This window comes from Diceros bicornis, chromosome 32 (genome assembly GCF_020826845.1).
Source record: "Diceros bicornis minor isolate mBicDic1 chromosome 32, mDicBic1.mat.cur, whole genome shotgun sequence".
NCBI lineage: Eukaryota > Metazoa > Chordata > Mammalia > Perissodactyla > Rhinocerotidae > Diceros > Diceros bicornis.
In genome coordinates, this window is record NC_080771.1 from 31,039,959 (window position 1) to 31,061,731 (window position 21,773).

Genomic DNA, 21,773 nt, shown 5'->3' on the forward strand with positions numbered 1-21,773 from the left:
TGCTTCAGTCTCACACTCTGTACTCAGCAGTTTTCCTTTTATCTTCCCTCACCTTTTCCCTCCTCACCTCCAGCCTGCAGAGCCTTCCTCTCTGTCCTTCCTGCCCACTTGATGGCTGCAGCCGAGTCTGTGAAGGGGGTGGTTAGTTCCGGCCTCCTTGGGCTTGGCGAGAGCAGCGGTGGAAGATTGGGGGGCAAGAACAGGATTCTGTGGAAAGGTGAGAAGAGGGAAGGATGCCAAGAAAATCTTATTGAACCACAGAGCCCTGAGCCGGGGGAGGAAGGTGAATAAGCCCTCAGCCCTGTCCTTAAAGAGCTCGGGCCCCTGGGAGACAGAGCCATAAACAAATGACCAGAGAGATAACAGCTAAAATAGAAGCAAGTCCCGGATGACTGGGAGCCCAGGGCAGAGAGTGACTCACTTGCCCCAGGGATGCCAGAGAAGGCTCTCCCGGGATGGCAACGTTAGCGCTGGGCGTAGAGGGACGTAGGAGTGTGCCAGGATGGGGGTACACACTCTGGGCAGAGGGAATGCAGGTGTACCGTGTGAATGTGGGAGAGGGGGTATTTGCTGCCCTGAAGGAGATGGGAGGGGAGTCAGGACCCTGTGGGTGCATCCAGAGCTGTAGGGTCACAGCCAGATCACACGGGTCTTGTTAGCTGAGTGAAGAAGCCACGGCTCTATTCTGAGGGCAATAGGGAGCCATTGAAAGCTCTTAAGGGATAGAGGGAACAATAGGGGGCCAGTCTGATTGCAGGGCAGAGGGGGCTGGATGTGTGAGTGCCAGAGGGAGGCGGGAGAGAGGGAAACCCTTGAAATAGTCCAGCTAGAGGAGGGAGTTCCTGAGCTGCCATCTCCCTGGGTATAGTGGTCGCTGCTCCACCGGCAGGAGGGCCTCAGAGCTTCTGGGGCTGGAGGGGACAGCATGCCCCCAAGGACTGGGAGCCTCACTCGCCCTGGGAACAGAGGAGCAGTGAGGCTGTGAGGGATGCGGGTCACTGGGCATCGCCTGGAATGTCCCTTTAACCCAGGCCATGGCTGCGGGCCGGCTGTGATGACTCGCCTGGCTGGGGCAGTGGCCTCACGTCAGAGCTCCCCCTGCCGTGCTGACGAGCAGGCAGGCTGGCCTGTGACTGCCCCCTGCTCCAGTGGACGCAGAGCCCAGGAGCCAGAGGCTGGAGCAGGAGAGCAGGGGGAAGAGGAGGCGGGAGCCAGCGGCTCCTAGGATCCAGAGCTGGATTCCGAGCTAGGGCAGGGGACGCAGACCCAGCCTCCACCCCATCACCCGGGAGCCCAGGTGCGTGCGGCCCCGCCCCTGCCCGCCGGGTCTCTCCCTTGCTGTCATTCCCATCGGCTTCTACCTTGCTTCCTTCTTGTCATCCCCCTCCTCCCTCTCCCTCCCGTGATTCATGGGTGGCGTGTGGCCGTCTGGTTATGTAAATGGGTTCCGAGTCATCGTGGAGAGGGGCTCCGGGCTGGGAGGTCTGTGTGGTTATGGGGCGGCCGGGGGGCACCTGGAGCCCGGGGTGGTAGCCTGAGGTGCCGGGCAGGCACTCCTCACATGCAGTTGTGACAGTCGGTGGGATCTTTTGCTCTGGGCTTGTCCCCTTTCACATGACAGGACCCGGAGCTGTGGTGTGACAGAGAGGTGGGCAGGAGGACTGAGGAGCAGCCAGGTGTGCGCAGGGGCCAAGGCCGACTTGCAGAGCTTCGTGTGGGTGCTTCTGGTCGGCTGAGGAATGAAGATGCCCGGAGCTGTGCTGTCCCTACAGCAGCCACTAGCCACACTGGGTTGTCTGCATTTAAATTTAATTGATTACGTCAAATGAAGAATGCAGTTTCTCAGTCCTCTAGCCGCATTTCAAATGCTCAGTAGCCACATATAGCTGGCGGCTACCGTATTGGACAGCGCGGATAAAGAACATTTCCGTCGTCACAGGAAGTTCTATTGGATGGGGCCGGACCCTAGAACTTCCCATTTTGACCCATGCTCTGTGCACTGGACCCCCCCCTCCCAGGGGAAGTAACCTCGGAATGCAAGGGAGTCTTTAGTATTCCAGCATTCCTGCAGCCCTGAGTGGGGTCCCATCCTGCTGCCTGTGGCACAGCTATTCTCTCCGTAGGGGTGATGTCAGGGACTTTCGGGGGTCCCTACCCTAGCCTGCCTGGTCCCTCTGTCTCTCCTTCTCTCTTTCAGGTTCTCTGTTGTATGTGTGTGTCTGATTTCTCTGTCTCTCTCTGACACTTTTTCTCTCTCTCTCCCCTCCGCTTCTATCCTCTCCCCTCCTCTTCTCTCTCTCTCTTGCTCTATTTCATTTTCTGCTTCTCTTGTGGTTTCTCTTTGTCTGGTGTCCTTCTCCAGGCCTCCTTCTACACCTCGCTGCACCCTGCGCCCTTCTCTCTGTGCATCTCGACTTAACTCGCTCTGTGTCCCTCCTGCTCTCTCCATTCCTCCCTCTTCTCTCTCCAACCCTCTCCCAGGGACCTCCTTATAAAGCTGCTTTGTTAGATTTGGAGTCGGTGCCTCACTCAGACGTCTGGGAACTGACCTATCTGAGTTCAAGGAAGGTTAAGAGACGCTCTTAGGCAAACGTACCTTCTCCCCAGCCCGGACAGCCGAGCAGTCTGCCAGCAGGTCAGGTCTCCAGACAGAGGCTCCACGCCTTCCAGCCTGTGTCCAATTGGTGTGTTTCTGGATGCTTTGTGCTTTTCAACGTGAGCTCCCTAATGCCGTGTTATTAGAATCCCTGGTTACAGAAAGGACCTATTTATCTTCTCTCCTCCCTTCATGCCCTTTCTGCTGGTGTTTCACTGTGAGGAGGTAGCTACATAAGTATGAAACGGTACAATCCAAGCTTCCCAGGGGGTGCCTTGCCGGCTCATGGGGTGGAGTAGATTAAAGAGCTGTGTGGCTGCAGATCATCTTCTGGAGACTTCTGCCTCGCAGTTGGGTTCTGCCCATCCTGGAGAAGTGGACAGAGCCCACTGCTCCTAAAACAAGGTTTCGGCTGGGGCCGAAAACAGTGAGACTCTCCTTCCCCAAGGCCTTTTGCTTCTTTCTGAAATGATTTCCAAGACCTGCTCTTCTCATTGATGTTCCAGAAAGTCTCTCGGGAGGCCGGGCGACTGTTTACCCTGAACACTGGCAGCAGGGGCAGAGACAGGGCAGGGTCTCTTCTTACTGGAAGCTGGAGAGAAAGACCTTTCCGGTCTGAAAAGCACGTGCTGTTTTTTCCCTAAGAAGTCACCCCTGTGCACCCTTGGCTGTTTTTCTTACCTCTCGAGACAATACAACAATCAGAGAGAACTTGGCAACTTTCAAAGAGGAAATTAGGCAGAATTTGCCTGGAACGAGGCCCTCTCAGTATTAGAAAGATTTATCAGCAGGAGAAGTTGGCGCTGGCCTGAGCAGGCCTGCCTGCTTCCAGGGCTCTTTCCCATGCTCGGGTTGAGGCTCCCGAGTGACCCTCAGGACTCCAAGCTGTGCCCTGTGACATCCTGGTTCGGCCACCCGAGGATGGGGATTATGCAGAAACTCGCCCTCTCCCGTAGGCCAGGCACAGCCCAGTCCACTCTCCCTTTCCTTGGAAGACACTTAGAGATGCCGGCGCTGGGATTCCGGATGTCCCCAGAGGCTCTGTCCTTTTTCAAAACTAGACAAGCCAAAGGAAGGAGTAGTTATGGCCCAGCCTCATTACGACCTCTCTAACTCCATCAGCAAGAGGGGAAGTGGCCGTGAGGATGCAGTGGCTGCACTGCCAGCTGCCTCCCCCTCTTCTGGAGGAAAGGTCTGGCCCACCCTCTTATCTGTGGGGTGGGGCCTCTTGGTGATTGGAACAGCTGCCCAGTCCTTCCTCCTTCCCCTTTGTCAGCATAATGCTTTGAGATTTCCCAGCCCAGTTCCTGGAGCCCAAAAGAGCTCAGGCACATGGCTCTCATGTTGCAGGGTAGACAGTAGAGAGAGCAGGCAGTGAGGTCAGACTGAGTCCCAGCCCAGCTCTACCATGCTCTAGCTGTGTGACCTCAGGCAGCAGGAATAACCTCTCTGGGCCTCTTCTTTATCTATGAACTGGACCCATAATACCTGTCTCCTTGGATGTTGTGAGGGTCAGTAACATTACATGTAAAATACCTGTCATTGTGCCATACATAGTAGGTGTTCAGGAAGAGACTGCCATGATTATTTCTAGAGTCTTAGTCAAGTACAACTTGGGGAGGAGAGGGTATCAAGACTGAATGGTTCTTTTGAAGTTTTACTGCACATGAAATTTTCTTCAATGAGCAGAATGAGTATAGTGATGCTTCATCCATCCATCCGTCTGTCCACCCACCCATCCGTTTATCCATGTGTCTGTCCACTCATCTATCCACCCATCCATCCATCCACTCATCTATCTATCCATCCATCCACCTATCCATTTATCCATCCATCCATCTATCCACCCTTCCATCCATCCACCCAGCCTTCCAGCCAACCATCTACCCACCCATCCATTTATCCATCCATCTATCCTTCTAGCCAGCCATCCACCTACCCATCCATTTATCCATCCATCCATCCATCCATCTATCCATCTATCCTTCTAGCCAGCCATCCACCCACCCATCCATCTATCCATGTATCCATCCAATCAATCATTCATTCATTCAGCAAGTCAGCCAGTCTTCCACTGAACAAACATCTATCCAGGTTTCGTGGACCTGGAGAGTGAATAAGTCAGATGTGGTCCCTGACCTCACAGAGCCCGCAGCCTGGAGAGGAAGAAGAACAAAGAAACAAGCGATTACAAGACAGTGTGATCTGTTGATGAGGTGTCATCACCTGATGTGGTCAGGGGTGATGAGGGGGAAGGGACCACTGAGACAGGCATTCTGGAGAAGTGACATTTCAGGTGAGGCCTGAAGGGCAGGGAGTTCAGCAGGCGACGAGGGAGGGCAAGGAGGCAGAGTGCTCCTGGTGGGGTGCACTCTGTGTGAGAGCCAGACAAGAAACAAGGCCAGCCAGGTTACAATAGGTGATGCTGCAGTGACAAGCAGCCCGAGATTCTAGGTGGCTTAAAACAGCAAAGGAGTATTTCTCACTCACGCTGCGTGTCCGTCTTGGGACAGCTGGGGGCTCTGCTGGTGGAGCACACACCATCTGGAACGTTTCTGGTTACCAGGCCGGGGGGAAGGGAGCCTACTAGATAGTGCACTGGTTCTTAAAGGCTTCCCCTGGAAGTGACGCAGGTCACGTCAGCTCACATTTCGTTGGCCAAAGCAACGAATGGCTCTCTGTACCTGCTACGTGCTAGAAGGAGAGCTGGAAACACTGGGGAAGGACACTGATGAGACCACAGCAAGTCTGGGCCTTAGATTCCTCATCAGAAACAGGGCAGGAGAGAAAAGGTTGGGCTAGAGTTGGGTCCTTCACCTGTGGTCCATGGTATATTCTGAATCTGCATGCACAATTGTGTGTGTGGTGTGTGCACAGTGTGTACATTACTTGAGAGTGAGTCCATAGTTTGTTTCAGGTTCTCAAAGGGTTTCAGGTTCCCGTAAATCCCCCAAGCCTGAGAGTCCCTGGACAGGGTGATCCTTGAAATCCCTGTGAGCCTGTGATTCAAAGAGCCTCGTTCGTTATAATGGACGAATGCAGCCGAGGCCTCTGTCTTCCTCTGAAGGGCAGCCAGCCTCTCCATTCCCCCTCTCTTCCCAGTCAGGCTGGGGAGTAATGAGCCTGGCTGGTGGAGTGGGAGAGAGACCTTTGCTCTCTCTGCCTCCCCGGGGAAGGAGGCGCAGGGGAGCTGGGCAGCAAGACTGTTCCTTGGCTGGCATCTCTGCTCTTTGCCTTACGTGTAATTCATTCACTCAGCAAAGTTTTTAACACCAGCCACACTGGGAAGGTAGCAGTTAATCCTCCTGGTTCCTGCTTCCTTTCCCAATCCTGTGGGCATGGGATAAGGGTCTAAGAGTGGCCGGAAGGAGTACAGGAAAGTCAAGCAGGGAAGGTGGTCCTGGCCAAGGCCCTGGGGAACCTTCCTTGGCCTGTGGCCATATCACTCCAGCCCCTACTTCCGTCTCTGACTCTCTGACCTCCTGCCTCCCTCTTGCCTCCCTCTTATAAGGACCCTTGTGGCTACACTGGCTCACCCAGATCATCCAGAATGACCTCCCATCTCAAGATCCTTAACTTAATGATGTCTGCAAAGCCCCTTTGCCACCTAAGATAACATATTCACAGGGGATTAAGATGTGGACAATCTTGGGGGGTCCTTTATTCGGCCTACCACACCTGTCCCTCTCTCTGGCCACCTTGGTGTGTTAAAAAACATAGAAATGGTTGTGGACCAGGAGCATATGGAGCCAGCTCATTCTGGCTTGTACCGGCTCCTAAGAGCCAATCGTGTGCGTCTCTTCCCAACTCTGGTCCAGGGCCGTCCCCCTTGTAGCACGGAATCAGCCAGGTGGGATCTTTCATGGCGCGGGGGTTGGCACATGCTGTGATCGGGGCCCCTCTATCCCGGAGAGCCTGTCGTTACACATTTATCAGCTCCGCTCCGGCCGTGGCTGCCTCTGGTGCTGCTCCCTGCTGTTTGCAGAGTGTCTACAGGTGCCAGGCACTGCGCTCAGGAAGCATTGACATGGATTAGCTCATTGTTTGGGATCTTTGCACCACTCTCCTGAGCATGGGATGTATTTTCTCATTCTAATGAATGAGAATTGTCATGAGACCACAGAGCTCGGTCAGCGCTAACAGGAAGTGACCCAGCCACGTACTCTCCAAGGTGCTGCTGGTCCCCATGGCAGACTCCCTTTCAGCGTCCACCTCCCCAGTGAGGTGTCACAGGCTTTGTGTCATCAGAGGACTTGCTCAGGTCACACCTCTAGACCATGGCAGAACCAGGACTTGAACCCAGGTCTGTTGGAGACTCAGCCACTGCTGATGTCCCTGCATCACACAGAGGGTGTCCCCTAGCCTTCTCCCCACTCAGGGCAGAAACACAAACTCACCTTGCCTCCAGGTGCTGGTGTGAATCTGTTCAGGCTTTGGAACAAGTCTCTGAGCTCGATTCCCTGCTGCATAGGCCACTGAACCGCTTCGTTTGTTCAAGCCCAGAGATTTCCCCGAACTCTGCCCTGGGAGAGCGGCTGCTGTGTCATCGATGGTTTGGGTGAGGAGGTCGGGGTAGTTATCTGGATCTCCTTGAATGAAAGTGTCCCGGAGTTGTGCATGCTTGTGCGTGCATGTGTGCACGTGTGTGTTTGTGTGGGTTGGGGGCAGAAAGTGGACGTTCGTGCTTGGAGAGAGCTCTGGCCTTTGTGAGAGTCTGTTCACCGTCGGCGTCAGGTCACTGGAGCAGAGGGCTGTGGAGTCAGGCGGAAGTGGACACTGCATTTCTGCCCTTGGGGGTGGTCACCGGAAAACTTGGAACATTGTGGTTTGCAGCGTGAGTCCAGTCACCTGGCCCCCACCTGCTGGCTGTGAGCCATGGGAAAGTTTTTAACCTCCCGAGCCTCGGTTTCCTGATCTGTACCACAGGGATGACGATGCTGACAGTACCAGCTTCCCAGGGCAGACTTGCAAGGACTGAAAGGAGCCAGTCCATGCCAAGGGCTTAGTGCTGTGTCTGGCGCGCGTGAAACATGCTGTAAATATTGCTATTGCCACCAGCAAATCCACCAGACCCGGCGGTGGGAGCAGCAGCAACACACCTCAGAATCGATAGGGACTTCCTCAGGCCACGTTATTTAATGTTGATGGTGATGGTGACAATAATGACATTGGCTGCATTTTTGTTTGACCACCTACTGTGTGCCAAACACGGTTCTAGATGCTTCACAGGAGTCGTTCCTCATCCTCACAGCATCCCTGCAAGATCGAGGTTGTTGTCCCCATTTTACAGATGAGAAAATCGAGGCTGAGTCGCCCAGGTCTCTGATCTCAGGTGGCGTGGATCAAGGAAGGTTTTGCTTGAGTTCAAGGTCAGCCTGAGTTCAGGGCTGAGGCCTTCTCCCACGACTGTCTGCAGTCGGTGGGAGGAGCTGTGGTTACATCGGCTGGAAGCCAGGCTGTCTGAGTCTGAATGCACTTAGTTGACATGAGGCCAGTTTTTCCCTCTGTGAAATGGGCACAATGTTACCCACCTCACAGGGCTGTTGTGAGGACTGAAAAGAGAAGATGTGGGTAACAAGCGCCAGGTGCCCAGAGCAGTCCTTGTTACAAAGGAGGCCCAGACAGCTCCCGCCGTCATCATCACACCCCCATGCCTCCTCTGCATTCATCCTGGCCCTTCCCGTGATCCTAAATAAGTCAAGACATGTGTAAAGCTCTTCCAGCCACCAGTGTCTGAAGTCACCCATACCCAGCAGAATAAGCACAGTGGCAGCAATGACTTATTTCAGAAAAGTCCCTCTGGTTACCACTTCTGTTTCGATTTTGCACCCAAAGGGTTCAGCTTGGTGAACCCCCCTCGGAAGTCCTGTGAGGGTCACAGAGCAGACTGTCGGACAGAGCAGGCTGGGGCTCGCATGCTGGCCGCTAGAATGTTCTGACGTGCTGCAGGCTGGTGACCGACCTTGCTGTCCTGTTCTTGTCGTTGCAGGCTGCCAACAGCTACCTGCGAGACCAGTGGTTCCATTCTCTGCAGTGGAAGGTAAGTCCTGCCTCGGGTGCTTGTTTGAGGCGGCCGCCTCTGTCTCGGGCAGCTGGTGCTGCTGGCGTGAAGCTGGTCTGTCGTCTCGAGGCGTGAAGGTGGAGGCTCTTGCCTCCCGGAGGCCCAGCTGAGGAGCTTTGCTCTATCGTAGAAAAGCGTCTCCTGCTCACACGGTGATGTTCGATGCCTTTCTCCCCGCAGTGGTGAAATGGCATCCCCACCCTGTTGGCCGTTGACTTTGCTCACGAGCCTTGTAGCATTGTGTCTGCTTCCACAAGGATCGTGGAGCTGCTTGCTCTCAGAACAGGGGCGCGCCTGGGGGATTGGGGGTGGCAGGACTTCAAGGGCTCCAGATCCTGGGTTGAAAGTAACTTCTGAAGGCTGCACCAAAGGTAAATTTACCAGAGATTCAAAAATCCAACCGTGTTTCCCTAGTCTTCACTTCCTTTCAGTTACCTGGTTCTTTGGCCTAATTTCCCGGTTCCGGCTCTGCATGAGATGGGCCAGAGCCTTTTAGCACAAAGGGGAATTAGTCCTCTACTGGTTAGTTTCAAGACCCAGGGGCCAGATCTGCTGAGAAGGGTCCTCCCAGCCCCGTGGGGAGTCCACGTTCTGCTCCATGGCTCAGGACCAGGCTGTGGAACGTGTGGTCAGCTTTCTTTTGAGTCCCACCTCCCTGTCTCTCCACCTTCTGATCTTTTAGTTTAGAATAAGCTGTGACAGGCCTGTGGCCTTGTGGAGCCAGCAGAGTGTGGCTGGAATGACCCACACATGTCCTGAGCTGTCATCTTTACAGTAAGCTGGAGAGCCATGGAGGATGGGCAGCTGGCCCTGTGCAGGGCTTAAGGCCATGTGCCATGTGGGATGACCAAGGGAACATTCCAAATTCCTCTCGTGCCTCTGGGGGGCTCTCATCACAGCCGGGCGGAGGACGGAAACACAACCCCGGAAAATCGCATTCCTGGTCCCAAAGAGGGCCACTCCCCTCCTTTCCCCCTGACAGCTGCGGGTCCCCTCTTTGTGCCTGGGTGGCAGTCTCAGAGGCTGACTGTGAGTCTCCAAGTTAGGGCTGAGAAGGAAAAGGACTAGCATTTATTGAGCACCTACTGTGTGCCAGGAACATGAGGCTAGGCTCACCGTGTCCTTTTCACCCCGCCACAGCCTCTTAAGGTTGATTATTATCATTGCTCTCATTTTGTGTATGGGAACGGTGAGGCTCAGACTGGAGCCCAACTCCCATGGCTAGTAAGAGCCTGAGGCAGGGTTCAAGTCAAGGTCTTTCCCCTACCTATAGGTTTCTGAATGCAGGCAGAAGGCTCCCAGTGGCAGCTGAGGAGACGAGGTGGCACATGCCTGCTCACAGAGTCAGCAGGTGCTGCTGAGAGCTCAATTTCTGCAGGGAGGGCGTCCCTAAGGCCTGGCTCTCTGTGGCCAGGTATGTCCCAGGACAGGCAGGGCGTACGTCAGGACCTGCTGGAGGCCACCTGGGAGTTCAATGCCAGAGCAGTTGAGAAGGAGGGGGGGATAACAGGTGGCGGTGGTCAGGGGGCTGCCTGACGGAGGGGGCCATTTCACTGCCATAGACAACGGCTGCCTAGAGTCGTCTGTCCATCGTCCCCCCCACCCTGCCCCGTTCTCCCTGTGTGTTTTCCATGTGAGCCCTCAGTAGGTGATCGCCTTGCTTGTTTCTTAGCTCAGGAGGAGGCAGAAAGTACTTGGAGACGTACTGCCCACCCAGTGGGCTGGGAGGAGCCCTCATTGAAGAGGTGGCCGAGATCAGTGTCAAGGGAGAGGCTGTCTCTAGTGGTTTCCACAGAGCTCTGCTTTCCACCTCGCCCTGGTTGATGTTTTCCTCAACAGCGACCTACGGGAACCCCTGAAAGGCAGTGGTTGTGATATCTGTGAATATTATGCAGCTCCGAGGGATGACTAAGATGGTGGGCATAGAAAACTGAATATCGGGAGACCGTGACTGGCTGGTCATTGAAACGTACGAATTCAGACGTCAAGGATTGCATGTGGGGCTTAGACAGCTGATCAGGCGAGTACAGAACTGGGATCCCTGGGTTTCTAGCCATTCTCATGAGACCTGGATGTCTGCACTCAGTTTTGGTGGTGTGCAGTTTGTTTATGGTTGTTAAATTTAATCAGTTAAATTTAAAAGAAGCAGCATCCAGGAAGTCAAGTCAGGGTGTCAAGGAACCAGCAAGTGCTCAGCAATGTGCTGGCTTTTTTGCCAGGTAATGAATGGTGGCCTTTGTTCTCACTGTGTTAGCATTCCCTTGTGTCAGACATGTGTGAGCCATTGGCAGTTTTTCCCCTTTGATAATTGCCCCCCCATTAATTCAGGTATGCTGCCACCAGGTGGCAGTGGTATCTCAGTGTCAGCTACTTGATTTCCTGTGGCTGTTCGCTACCCAGTTTTGATGATATTTGAGGCAGCATGCTATCCTTCCTTTTAAAATGGCAAAGAAACCTACAGTGTTTTGGAGGCACTGCCGGCTAGCGAAATGAGCTAAGAGACTGGTTTCGAATCCTGGTTCTATAGCTTACTCATTTGTGGTCTGTATAGATTCTAGCAAGTGTTTATTAATTCACATGCAATTACTAGTACTTACGATGTGCCAGGCATGGCTAGGCGCTTTTCTATTTGTTGTCATTCAGCATCTGAGGGAACTTAAGACTCAGAGAGGTCTAGTGACTTGCCCATAATCACACAGCAGATTTCAATACAGATCTGTGTGGCCGCCCTGCCACCTGCTTGATCCAGCTGTGCCTGATTCTGAGCTTTGGACTCTTCAGGCCACTCAGGGTGTGACCTCCTGCTGCTTCTGACACCGCCACTCTCTCCTCCATATTTACAACTGGCCATTTTGGGTTTTTGCCTTTCTTTTTTCATTTCGTTAATTGAAAAAAATCAAGAATTAACATCAAAATTAAGGACTTTAGAAATCCCACAACCTCAGCTTGAATTTTTAAATTTTCTGAGTGTTGTTTTTGTCATTTTATCTTCTACACCGCTATATATTTGTATACAGTCGCTGCACTGCACGTACAGCATTCTGTTTGTAGAGAACGTTACCTCTTAAATACTGTGTTCCTGTCGCTTCAGTTTTTATGGAGTTATGCTGGTGTCTCTAGAGCATTCTCCACGAGGGTGGTATCACCTCCAATGGGGCCAAAATTGGTTCTTTGGGGCTTAAGAAACTTAAGTTATTACAATAGTATGTGGCCCTCCAAAGTTCAACCTGGCAGAATCTTATTGTTTAGTATTTAATTTCAAAGGGAGGAGGGCAAATGGGGAGAAACTGTCTAAAAAGGCTCCTCAGGGGGGATGATAATGAAAAAAAGGTTGAGAAACGCTGCTGTAGAATCTACCTCAGACTGTGTTGTGGAACAAGGCAGAGTGTAAATAAGATAACTCTATGATATTCTTGCCGATCTCTGTTCTGTCCTGGAAATCTCGTCCTTTTAGTGGCCTCAACTCTGAATTTCAGTGCATTCACAGCCATCGCAGTCCATCTGGGGAGTTTCCTCAGCGCTGGGCACTGTTTTGAGTATCATCTCATCTCACTGAATAGTCTGTTGTTATCGAGGTTTGCAGGGGAGGAAATTTGAGTCACTTGCCCAAGGTCCCAAGACCACCCAGAGGGGGAGCAGGGTTTGACCCACAACACCCCAGCCCCTGGGACCCCCTTCCGTCCTGAGCAGCTCTGCTCTTCCTCTCGGCCTCCCGCCCTCGGCCAGCACTAGTCAGGGAGACCCAGGGGCCTGGAGCACCGCAGGACAACCAGCACCTCCCGTCCCAGGAAGCAGGGTGGGATGGGGTTACTCCGGGTGATGGGATGGCAGCTCCAGCCCTCCCAGGATCTGCTGGAGCAGAGCACGTTGTCCTGAGGGCTCCCTGGGGAGGCCAGCCCTGTTTGGTTTAGGCGGTTTGGCCCCTGAGGCCAATTCCTGGGAGGGTGGAAGCATAAACAGTTGTACCGAGTTAATGAGGCCTCATTTCTGACTCAGAGATGTACCTTGGAGGCCAGGTCCTGTGGAGACAGGCGTGTCTGTGTGTACAAGGCGGACAGGCCTGTCCGCGTGCGCAAGGCTGTGAGGGACAAGCCCGTCTGTGTGTACAGGGCCGTGAGGGGACAGGCCTGTCCGCGTGCGCAAGGCTGTGAGGGACAAGCCCGTCTGTGTGTACAGGGCCGTGAGGGGACAGGCCTGTCCACGTGCGCAAGGCTGTGAGGGACAAGCCCGTCTGTGTGTACAAGGCCGTGAGGGGACAGGCCTGTCTGGATGTTCCAGGCTGTTAGGGCACAGTGTGTGTTTACGAAGCTGAAGAAGACTTGCCTGTTTCTATGTCCAGGGTTTGAGGCAAGACCCAGGTGTACACAGCTGTGAGGGACAGGCCTGACAGGGTGGACAAAGCCCTGGACGACAGGCTGGGAGTACCCAGCTGGGAGGAGACACACACCAGGCCCATAAAGAAGCCCCGAGAAGCAAGATACATCTTTGCATAGCTGGGGCTCCTGGTGCCGCCAGGTCTGAAAAACAGCCTTTTCATTTCCTGAGAGGGGCTCCTCAGGCTGTTGCACAGAGTCTTGAAAACCGAGGTGGTTTATCCCCAGGGGAAGCTAGGTCACTAAGAACAGCCCCAGGGGCCGAGCCGGAGTGCTGGGGCAGAGGAGGAGACTGGGGTGAGACAAGAAGATGGCCTGTGTTCCTGTCCCGTGTTCCTGTCCCGAGGCTGTCAGGCAGGGGAATGCACCTGACTGGGAAAATCCCAGCTCGGGTTTTCATCCTCTCTGGCCTTCTGCCCTGGCTGCGCTGCCTGCTTCTCCCGAGCACAGTTTCCCAAGCCCCTGGGGCAGCCACAGCCTCACGGTCGTCACCCTTGTCCAGGGCTCTGTCCCTCCTCTTTACTGAGTAGGAGGGTGGAAAAGAATGTGGGGTTCGTGTGTCTGTGTGTGTGTATGTGTTGGTGTGAGGGGGTGGCCGTGTTCTGAGTGCATTGGGTGTGGAGTGTGTTTATTTGGGCCTCGGTTTTCTCCTCTGTGAGATGGGGATGACACCAGCACCTCGCTCCTTGGGTCACTGTGGGGATGGGACGCTGTGTTGTTTCTGAAGCCCGTAGAGAGGAGCCCGGCAGGAGTCCATTCTGGAAGAGCGTCATCACGCACACCCCTGTCACTTGTCTCTGAGTGTGTTGGTGAGTGGGAGGGGGTGGCTCAGCCCTCCCCCCTCTCCTCCCAGCCCCTCCAGTGCCCCCACGTGGCACAGCTGTAAGGCTGAGGATGGCTGGGACGGCTGTCCTCGGGAGGGCCCTGCCCTGCCCTGCCCGGCGCGGGCCATGGAGCAGTTCCTCTAGGATTTTGAGCGCTACTCTACCTGGCACTTTATGCTCATTTGTTCGCTCAGTCTTCGTAAGCGTTCTGCGAGGTCTTCACTACCCCATGTATAGATGAGGCGACTTGAGTCTAAGGGGACGAAGGACATCACCAGGGACAGTGGCTCCTAACCATGCCACATCCAGCTTTCACATCAGGCCCTGGGCTGTGCCCGACACGGGGTGAGCCCGTCCTGTGCTCGGAGCCCCCGCTGAGGCACAGCCCCCGTCAGGGTCCCCAGTGCACAGATCAAGAACTGGAGGCTCAGAGGCCAGGGCCGTGGGGGCTGAAGCCTAGCTTCTCTCTCCCATCGGGCCGTCCCCTTGGGTAGGCTGGACCTGTTGCCCCATTCCCACACATGGAGAAAGGCCCCACCTGGTGCCAAGATTCCCAGGGAGCCAGATCAGAGGGACAAAAGGCCCTTGAGCTGATGCCACTCCTCAGAGGAGAGCTCCTGGGGAAGGGTGGGACCTTCCAGGGGGTGCCATCACCCCAACTCGGACCTTCCTCCTGGACCTACCTGCCTCTGCCCTCTTGGGCGTGGAGGAAGAGCCACTTCCAGTCCTATGGCTGTGGCCCCTAGATTTCTTTCTCTACCAAACTGCAAATCCCACCCCTCACCGAGCGCCGTCCCCCAGCACACGTGCCCCGAATCTTCATCCAACCCTCCCTCAGCCCAAAGCAGCAGCAGGCCATCGCCACCCTTGAGGGCGCTCACTCCTGTGCTGAGCAGGTGCCAGCTCCGTGCTTCGTCACCTCAGTGGATCCTCACAACCCTGAGGAGGGGCCTCATCCTGCTGTTTCCCCAGTTCACAGTCATGGAGACTGAGGCTGAGAAATTAAACCACTTGCTCAAGGTCACACAACTATTAAAGGGCAGGGCTGGGGCTTGAACACCAGTTTGACTGATTCCAGAACCTGGGATCTTAACCACTGGGAATGTGGCTTCCAGCCGCACACGTGTGTGCACACGTACACAAACATGCACACGCACACACACACACACCAGACGGTTCCTCACACCTGTGAGCTTGCTCTTCCTAACTGCCCCTCAGCTCCTTTCTGTTCTCGTGACTTGCGTGTAGGGCCTTGGTGCTTTTGTTTCTGAGGCATTTCATGAGAGCTTGATGTTTTTCTCTAAGTCTCACAGACGTCACTGCAAGGATTATGTGAATTAACCTCTGACTTGGCAGTCCCCTGTTTCTCGTGGGCGAGGGCTGATTGCCCTGCCTCGTCCTTCATGCTGCACGGCGCACTGTCAGACCACCTGTCTCCGGGCCCCAGAAGGGCAAGCTCAAGACCAGCCCACTTCCACATCTGCCCCAGACATACCGGCTGTTGGAACCTGTGTCCCCGGGTTCCAACGCTGAGGCTCTGTGTGCCCGCGCCTAGCCTTGCTCCTAACTCCCCTTTGCACGGGGCCACCACCCTCCTGTGTGGCTCCTGGCTGGGCTCTCTGCTCTGGCCAGGGTGTCCCTTTGTCTGGAGGGAAGACGATGATCCTTGTTTCACCCTTCTGCCACTCCCCCCATGGCCTCGCCTCTCTGCCCTACTGCCCACCAAATTCTGTCTCTCTCCCTCTCTCTTTCTCTGCCTTTTTGCAACAATCGTGAAAATACCTTTAAACCACATCCAGGGCAACAACCACCCAGTCCCTACCCAGTGACTGATTTCACTCTGCAAATGCCCTTCCGGGCTTCATCCATCTTTGCATGGACATTTTGGCAGCTGTGGCCAGGTGTGTGGAAGGTCCTGCTGGCTTTGGCATAACGTTACAGCTTAAACATTTCACCGCACATCCAGGCCTTCGTGAAGAGGCTTTCTAATGGCCACAACACGTCTGTGAAGAGGTTGTGGCATAATTTACCATGGGACCTGCTGTTGTTGGGCACTGGGCTCTTCCCGTTCTTCTCGATTACACATAATGCAGTTGTGACTATCCCCTATACCCAAGCTTTTACTTCTTTTACTTCTTTTTTATTACTTTTTTAGGGCAGGTTTCCAGTTACTGGGCAGATCAGGTGTATTTTTTGTGGTTCTTACCACATATAGCCAATTTGCTCCCAAAAGAATAATTTCTGTAGTGCCTAAGGGTAAGAGCTCTGGGCCAGATTGCCTGGGTTCAAATCCTGGCTCTGCCACTCACTGGCTGTGTGGCCTTGGGCTGGCTACTTTCCTCTCTGGGCCTCCTTTTCCTTGTAAATAAAGTGAGGTTCACAATAAGACCAAACTCATTAGGTTCTTGTGATGACTAAATGGGTTAATAGCCATAAAGAACTTAGAACGGCATTTGCCATGGGAATAAGTATTGGATCAATGTTAATTATTCTCATTCTTCTTTAATGGTCAAGGCAGCTGTTGCCCTTTGTGTAGAAGGATCTTAGAAGACTGGGCTCTAGAAGAAGGGAGGCACGTGCATGGCACACGTGCCACCAACCGCCAGTGAGCCCATGACAGGCATCATTAATCAATCACTGCACTCTCTTCCCTTGGGGCAGAACTCTTCTCAGTATGGCCCCTGATGGTCAACCTGAGTTGACAGATGGAGTGAAAGCTTCCCACCACCCTGCTTTGGTAACCTCCTAGACCTGTGGAGATCGAATGTTGCTGGGAATCCACGTCCAGTCCCCTTGGCTCTGGCTCTGCCTCTTTGGGTCTTGTTCATGGGAGCCATTGTTGAGCTTCCAGACAGACCCTCTGGGTCCAGTTCTTTTCTGCCTGGGGTGGTCATGAGTGTCAGCTGTCCTGCCCCTGAGAAGGAAGGTAAAACAGGGAAGCAGGACAAGGACAGGCGGGAGGTGACCTCGGTCCTCTCACAGGCCCTGCCACAGGTCTGCTTTATCCAGGTCGAGAAGGCAGGAATTCCATCCAGATTAATTTCTGGCGCTTTGTCAAAGAGGGCTTTGTGACTTCCTAAGAGGGGATCAAAGGGATTCAGCAGAGAACTGTGAAAGGAGGGGCTTTCCCCACGAGGCAGGGGGCCCACCACAGTCCAAGACTTCAGGAGGGGGCCATCAGCAGGAGGTACAGCTGTTGGCAAGCTGAGCCCTGGAGAGTAGAGGCTCTTATGGAGGCGAGTCCAGCCAGGCTGCCTCTCCAGCACCCGTGCTCAACAGAACTCGAGGGGAGGCCCCGAGGACCCGGGCTGCTGGTCGCCCTGGGACGGCCAGAGTCTCCAGTGACTCCCAGCCACAGCTCGTGCCCCTCGGTGGGTCAGCAGGGACCCTGTAACTAATAACAAGGGAAGCTTCAGGGATTGAAACTAACAAGTGGCAGAGAGCAGGGCAGCCTGGGGAGGAGAGCTCATGCTCTCGTGGGCTTTCGTTATAGGAGACAGAGAGAACAATTATTAGGTACCTGCTAAAGCCAGGATCTGTGCCAGGGGCTCTCGTGTGTGTGGTCTCTGGCAATCTTCTCAGAGTTTGATTGGTCCCATCTTGAAGGAGGAGCTGAGAGGGCAGAGGAGCTTGTCCATGCCTCACAGCTAGAACCAGGCAGAGCCAGGATTTGAACCTGGAGTGGTGCATATCCAAGCCCAGCCCCCTGCTTCTGGCAGAGGTGGCACCGCCGTGGACCTGAAGGGGGGGGCATGGGTGCCATAGCCCCGAGTCTCAGTCCATTGAGGCAGAGAAGCCCCGGGCGAGCATCAGGCCCTTGCAGTGGCCTTCCGCTCTCCCCAGTCAGAGCTCTCTTTGGGGCATGGGACATTTTGGTCTGTTTTTTAAATAAACTTTTCATTAAAGGATAACGTATATATAGAAAAGTGCACAGATCTAGAGTCCTGCTGGATGAATTCCCACAGAATCTCAACGAGTTGGTCTATGTAACCAGCACCCAGGTCAAGAAATGGAGCGTGACTGCCTCCTCCGAGTCCCCATTGGCCCCTGCATCCCCCGCACACAGACGCTTGCCCGGGGCTTCTCTGCCTCAATGGACTGAGACTGGGGGCTATGCCACCCATGCCCCCACGCTCTTCAGGTGCACGGTGGTGCCACCTCTGCCAGAAGCAGGAGGCTGGGCTCGGATATGTACCACGCTGGGTTCAAATCCTGGCTCTGCCTGGTTCCACCATGGGGAACCACTGTCCTGCCTTCCAACAGAGATGAGATTTGCACATATCTGAACTTTATAAAAATGGAATCATACAGGCTGAACTCTTTTGTGCCTGGCTCCTTTGGCTCACAATCATGTTGATAAGATTAATCTATGCTGTTTTGTGCAGCGGTAATGTCTTCACTTGCTTTGCTGGATGGTGTTCTGTTGAATGGATAGACTCTATTAATTTGGTCCTTCTGTTATGGATCGATATTTCCAGGTTGGGACTATTAGGAACACACCCATTACAAACATGTGTGTGGGTGAACTGTGTCCGCATCCTGTTGAGCACAGGCCACAGGGCTGGCATACGGTCCCCTTTAGTGGACGCTGCCCAGCAGTTTTCCAAAGTGGTCCTACCAGTGTGTCTACCCCCTAGCAGTGTACAAGAGTCCTAAGGCACAGGACATTTAAAAATCTCATTTGTTAAGGCTTTCTTTTAATACTAAATAGGACAAAGAGAACAACAACAAAAAAATTGCCGCTGTCCAGAAACCTCTGTTAACATTTTTTAAGTTTAAAAAAATTGAGCTATAATTTATATATAACAAAATGCATAACTGTTGGGTGTAGAGTTTTGACTATTGTATTCACCTGAATAACCATCCCTCAAATTCCCATCACCCCAGGAAATTCCCTCACGCCCCCTTTCCAGTCAACCCCTCACTCGCCCAGATAGCCTGTTAACATTTAAGACAGATGAAACTTATGCATATACATGGTGATTCTGAAAAGTACAGGAAGGTATAAAACGCAGTCTCCTCGTCCCCCAAGTCCATCTTCTCAAAGGCAGCCTGTTAGCAGTCTCCTGGGGCCTTTTAGAAGGTTTCTATGAAGATCCCTTTCTAAACACCACGCAGATTTTATTATCCTTTACCCTTCAATTACATCTCGTGGGCAGCTCTCCATCTACTTTGTTCCTTTTTGCGTTTTTGTAGTAGTCCATTCAGACAGATGCCAAGCTGGGTAGGACTTTAGCTCTTCCAGTAAAACACTGTTGTCCAGACAGGGCACTGAGTTTCTGCGAGAAAGGACAAGCATCTGCCATCGATGGGCCAGAGGCAGCAAGAGGCGCTTTGCTACCTAATCTTCACCCTTCGGACCCCTCTGACCATCCCCACTCGAAAGGTCAAGAACGTGGAGCCCAGGGGGCCTGGGTGGAATGACCTGCCCCGGGCCACAGAGCAGGAAGTGGAGGACCTGGGTTTGCACCATGTCCCTGAGACCCCAAGTCTTTCCCTGCACCCTCCTGCCCCAGCCAGGGCTTCCCCAGCACCCCCCGAGGCCAGCCTTGGCCTTTGGGACATCCAGGGCACCCCCACTCGCTCCTGCGTGAAAGTCTTCCCGAGGCCTCAGGATTGGCGCATGACAGCCAGCTCTCCAAATAGCCAAGAAAGAAGTGTATTTGTGGGTTGTTTTCTTTTCCCAGACAAGGAAGGGGGACCAGAGCTTCAGTGTGTCGTCCCACGCACGCTTTGATGGGGCTGATGAGTCACTGAACCATACAAGGAAGTTTTTTCACGTACACGGTTTGTGGGTGAACTCGTTTTCTGCCCTTTAAGGCAGAATTTTCTCTCTCTCTCTCTCTCTCTCTCTCTCAAGAAGTCTTTAAAACATGAATGTGAGGCAATATCTTGACTAACAGGACCTTTTGTTCTGTGGGAGTCTGCAGCAGGCCCGTTTCACAGCTGGGTGGTGAGCAGCGAGCCCCCTGAGAAGGGGATGCTGGTCAGCCCTCGGATGAGGCCATGGTGGGTGGTCCAGCCCCAGAGGGGAGGGTGGCCTGCCATTCTGTGTTTGCCTCCAAGGCTTCTGCCTGCTGTTGGCTCGGAGACCAGGCCAAACAGAGATGCCAAAAAGAGCAGTGCCTGTCCCCACAGAGGAATTAGGTCCTCACCTCACCCGTGATGAGATACCCAGCGGGGCAGCCAGCTCAATTCTCTGGATGGAAAGGTGTTTGGGAGAGAGGCTAATTGACTAGGAGACGAGGGAAGAACCACTGCGGCCCTGATGGCCGTCACTTGTGTGCTGCTCCCCACAGGACCCTAGTGCCTTCTTAGAACCAATGGACAGTTTTGCAGAAAGCCCTGAAATGGACGGAGAGCCCCTTTCAAGGGACCTGAAGCCACCCCTGATGGAGCCCGCTGACTATAGCAGAAGGAGGCCAAGGTGGCTTGTTGCCGGGTGAGGGCTGGAGAAACACGGGGGCTGGGTAGAAGCGGGGTCAAGACCCTTTGACAGAGTGGGGCGAATATGACCCCTGGGCTGGAGCAGATGTCCAGGAGCATGTGGACCCTGAAAAGTACACCCAGGAGGTCAGGGGCCAAGTCAGCATTGGCCAAAGATGGCAGACTTGAGCAGCACATTGGTGTCTGTTGGCTCTTGAAGCCTTTGTCAAGGTCTGCATTGAACTTCCCATCTAGGATGGTCCTTATCTTCTCCCAGGCCTCCCTGCCACAATAGACCCAGGGGTTTTGAACCAATAGCTCAGTGGTTCTCAAAGTGGGGTTCCCGGACCAGCAGCATCTGCATGGCCTGGGAACTTGCTAGAGATGCAAATCTTCTGCCTCATAAACTCAAAGGTGGGGGAGGAGAGTGCAGCAAGCTGTGTTTTACATACCCTCTAGGTGACTGCGACACACACCACAGTCCAAGAACCACCGCAGTAGCCTGAAGAAGGGGAAAGGATAACAGACATTTATTGAGTGCCTACTGTTTTCCATTTACTTCATCTGTGTTATCCTGTTTAGGCCACACAGTGTCCCTGGGAGGTGGGGACTATAGCCCCATTTTACTCTCAGATGAAATGTGAGCCAGAATGTCCGAGCCAGAATTCAGACCCAGGCCTCAGCCTCCTATGTCCATTAGGCCCTGTTGCTGGGTCCCTCTTGGCCTGAGATCAAGCTTAAGTGGCTGAACATATCTATAACTTTTGGTTTTTACTCTGCCAGCATCTCCTCCATTTGTGCAGGTAACTGAGATGTCACCACAATGAACACCCTGGAGGTCCCGCTCCTGGGCTCCCTCTCGGACTTCCCCTGGTGAGCCAAGTTCCCGGCCTACCTGTCTGAGGGGTCTTCCTCTGCAAGGAAGGAACAGCTCCCTTGTAAATCTCACCTTTCCACCAGACCCCTTACTGGGGAAGGCAGGAGTCCAGCTTACCCTAGATTCAAGCACACCATCAGTACCTGCCTGGACACGCACGTTGGAGATCAACTGTAAATTAACGTATTAGGGAACTAGATCCTTTTCCAGGGTGCTCATGAAGTAAGGCCCCCTGTAGAAGGAGCGTGGCTCCAGCCCAGAGGAGACAGCCCGACAAGGAATGGAGGCTTCCCGAACAGAGATGAGCAGCTCAGATGCCTTTGAAGTACTGCAAGCACTAGATAAAGTTCTCAGCCAAATAAACAGCGGAGGCCCCTGTTGAAATGCTACCGTCTTGAGGCCAAACAGGGGAAATCCTTATTTGGGATAGAGGTTTCCCTTTATCAGGCCCAAAGGAAACAGCCCTGTGCTGTCCTCTGCATTTCGAGGGAGTGAAACTCACTCGGGGCCAGCCCCGCCACATGGCCGAGGAGGAGCAGCCTCTGGTACGGTATTTGCATTTCTAAATTTATTTGATGGGTTGCTGATTAATGTCAGAGATGTTTCCTCAGAAAAT

At 53.8% G+C, this 21,773-nt stretch overlaps 1 protein-coding gene across 1 annotated transcript in view; it reads left to right on the plus strand.

Moving 5' to 3' along the window:
• CMIP (c-Maf inducing protein) overlaps positions 1 to 21,773 on the plus strand; it is a 241,356-nt gene that overhangs the window by 148,479 nt on the left and 71,104 nt on the right. Inside the window, exon 3 of the mRNA XM_058528354.1 lies at positions 8,586 to 8,636. Within this exon, the coding sequence (XP_058384337.1) occupies positions 8,586 to 8,636 (51 nt within the window). The remainder of the gene's footprint in view (positions 1 to 8,585; positions 8,637 to 21,773) is intronic.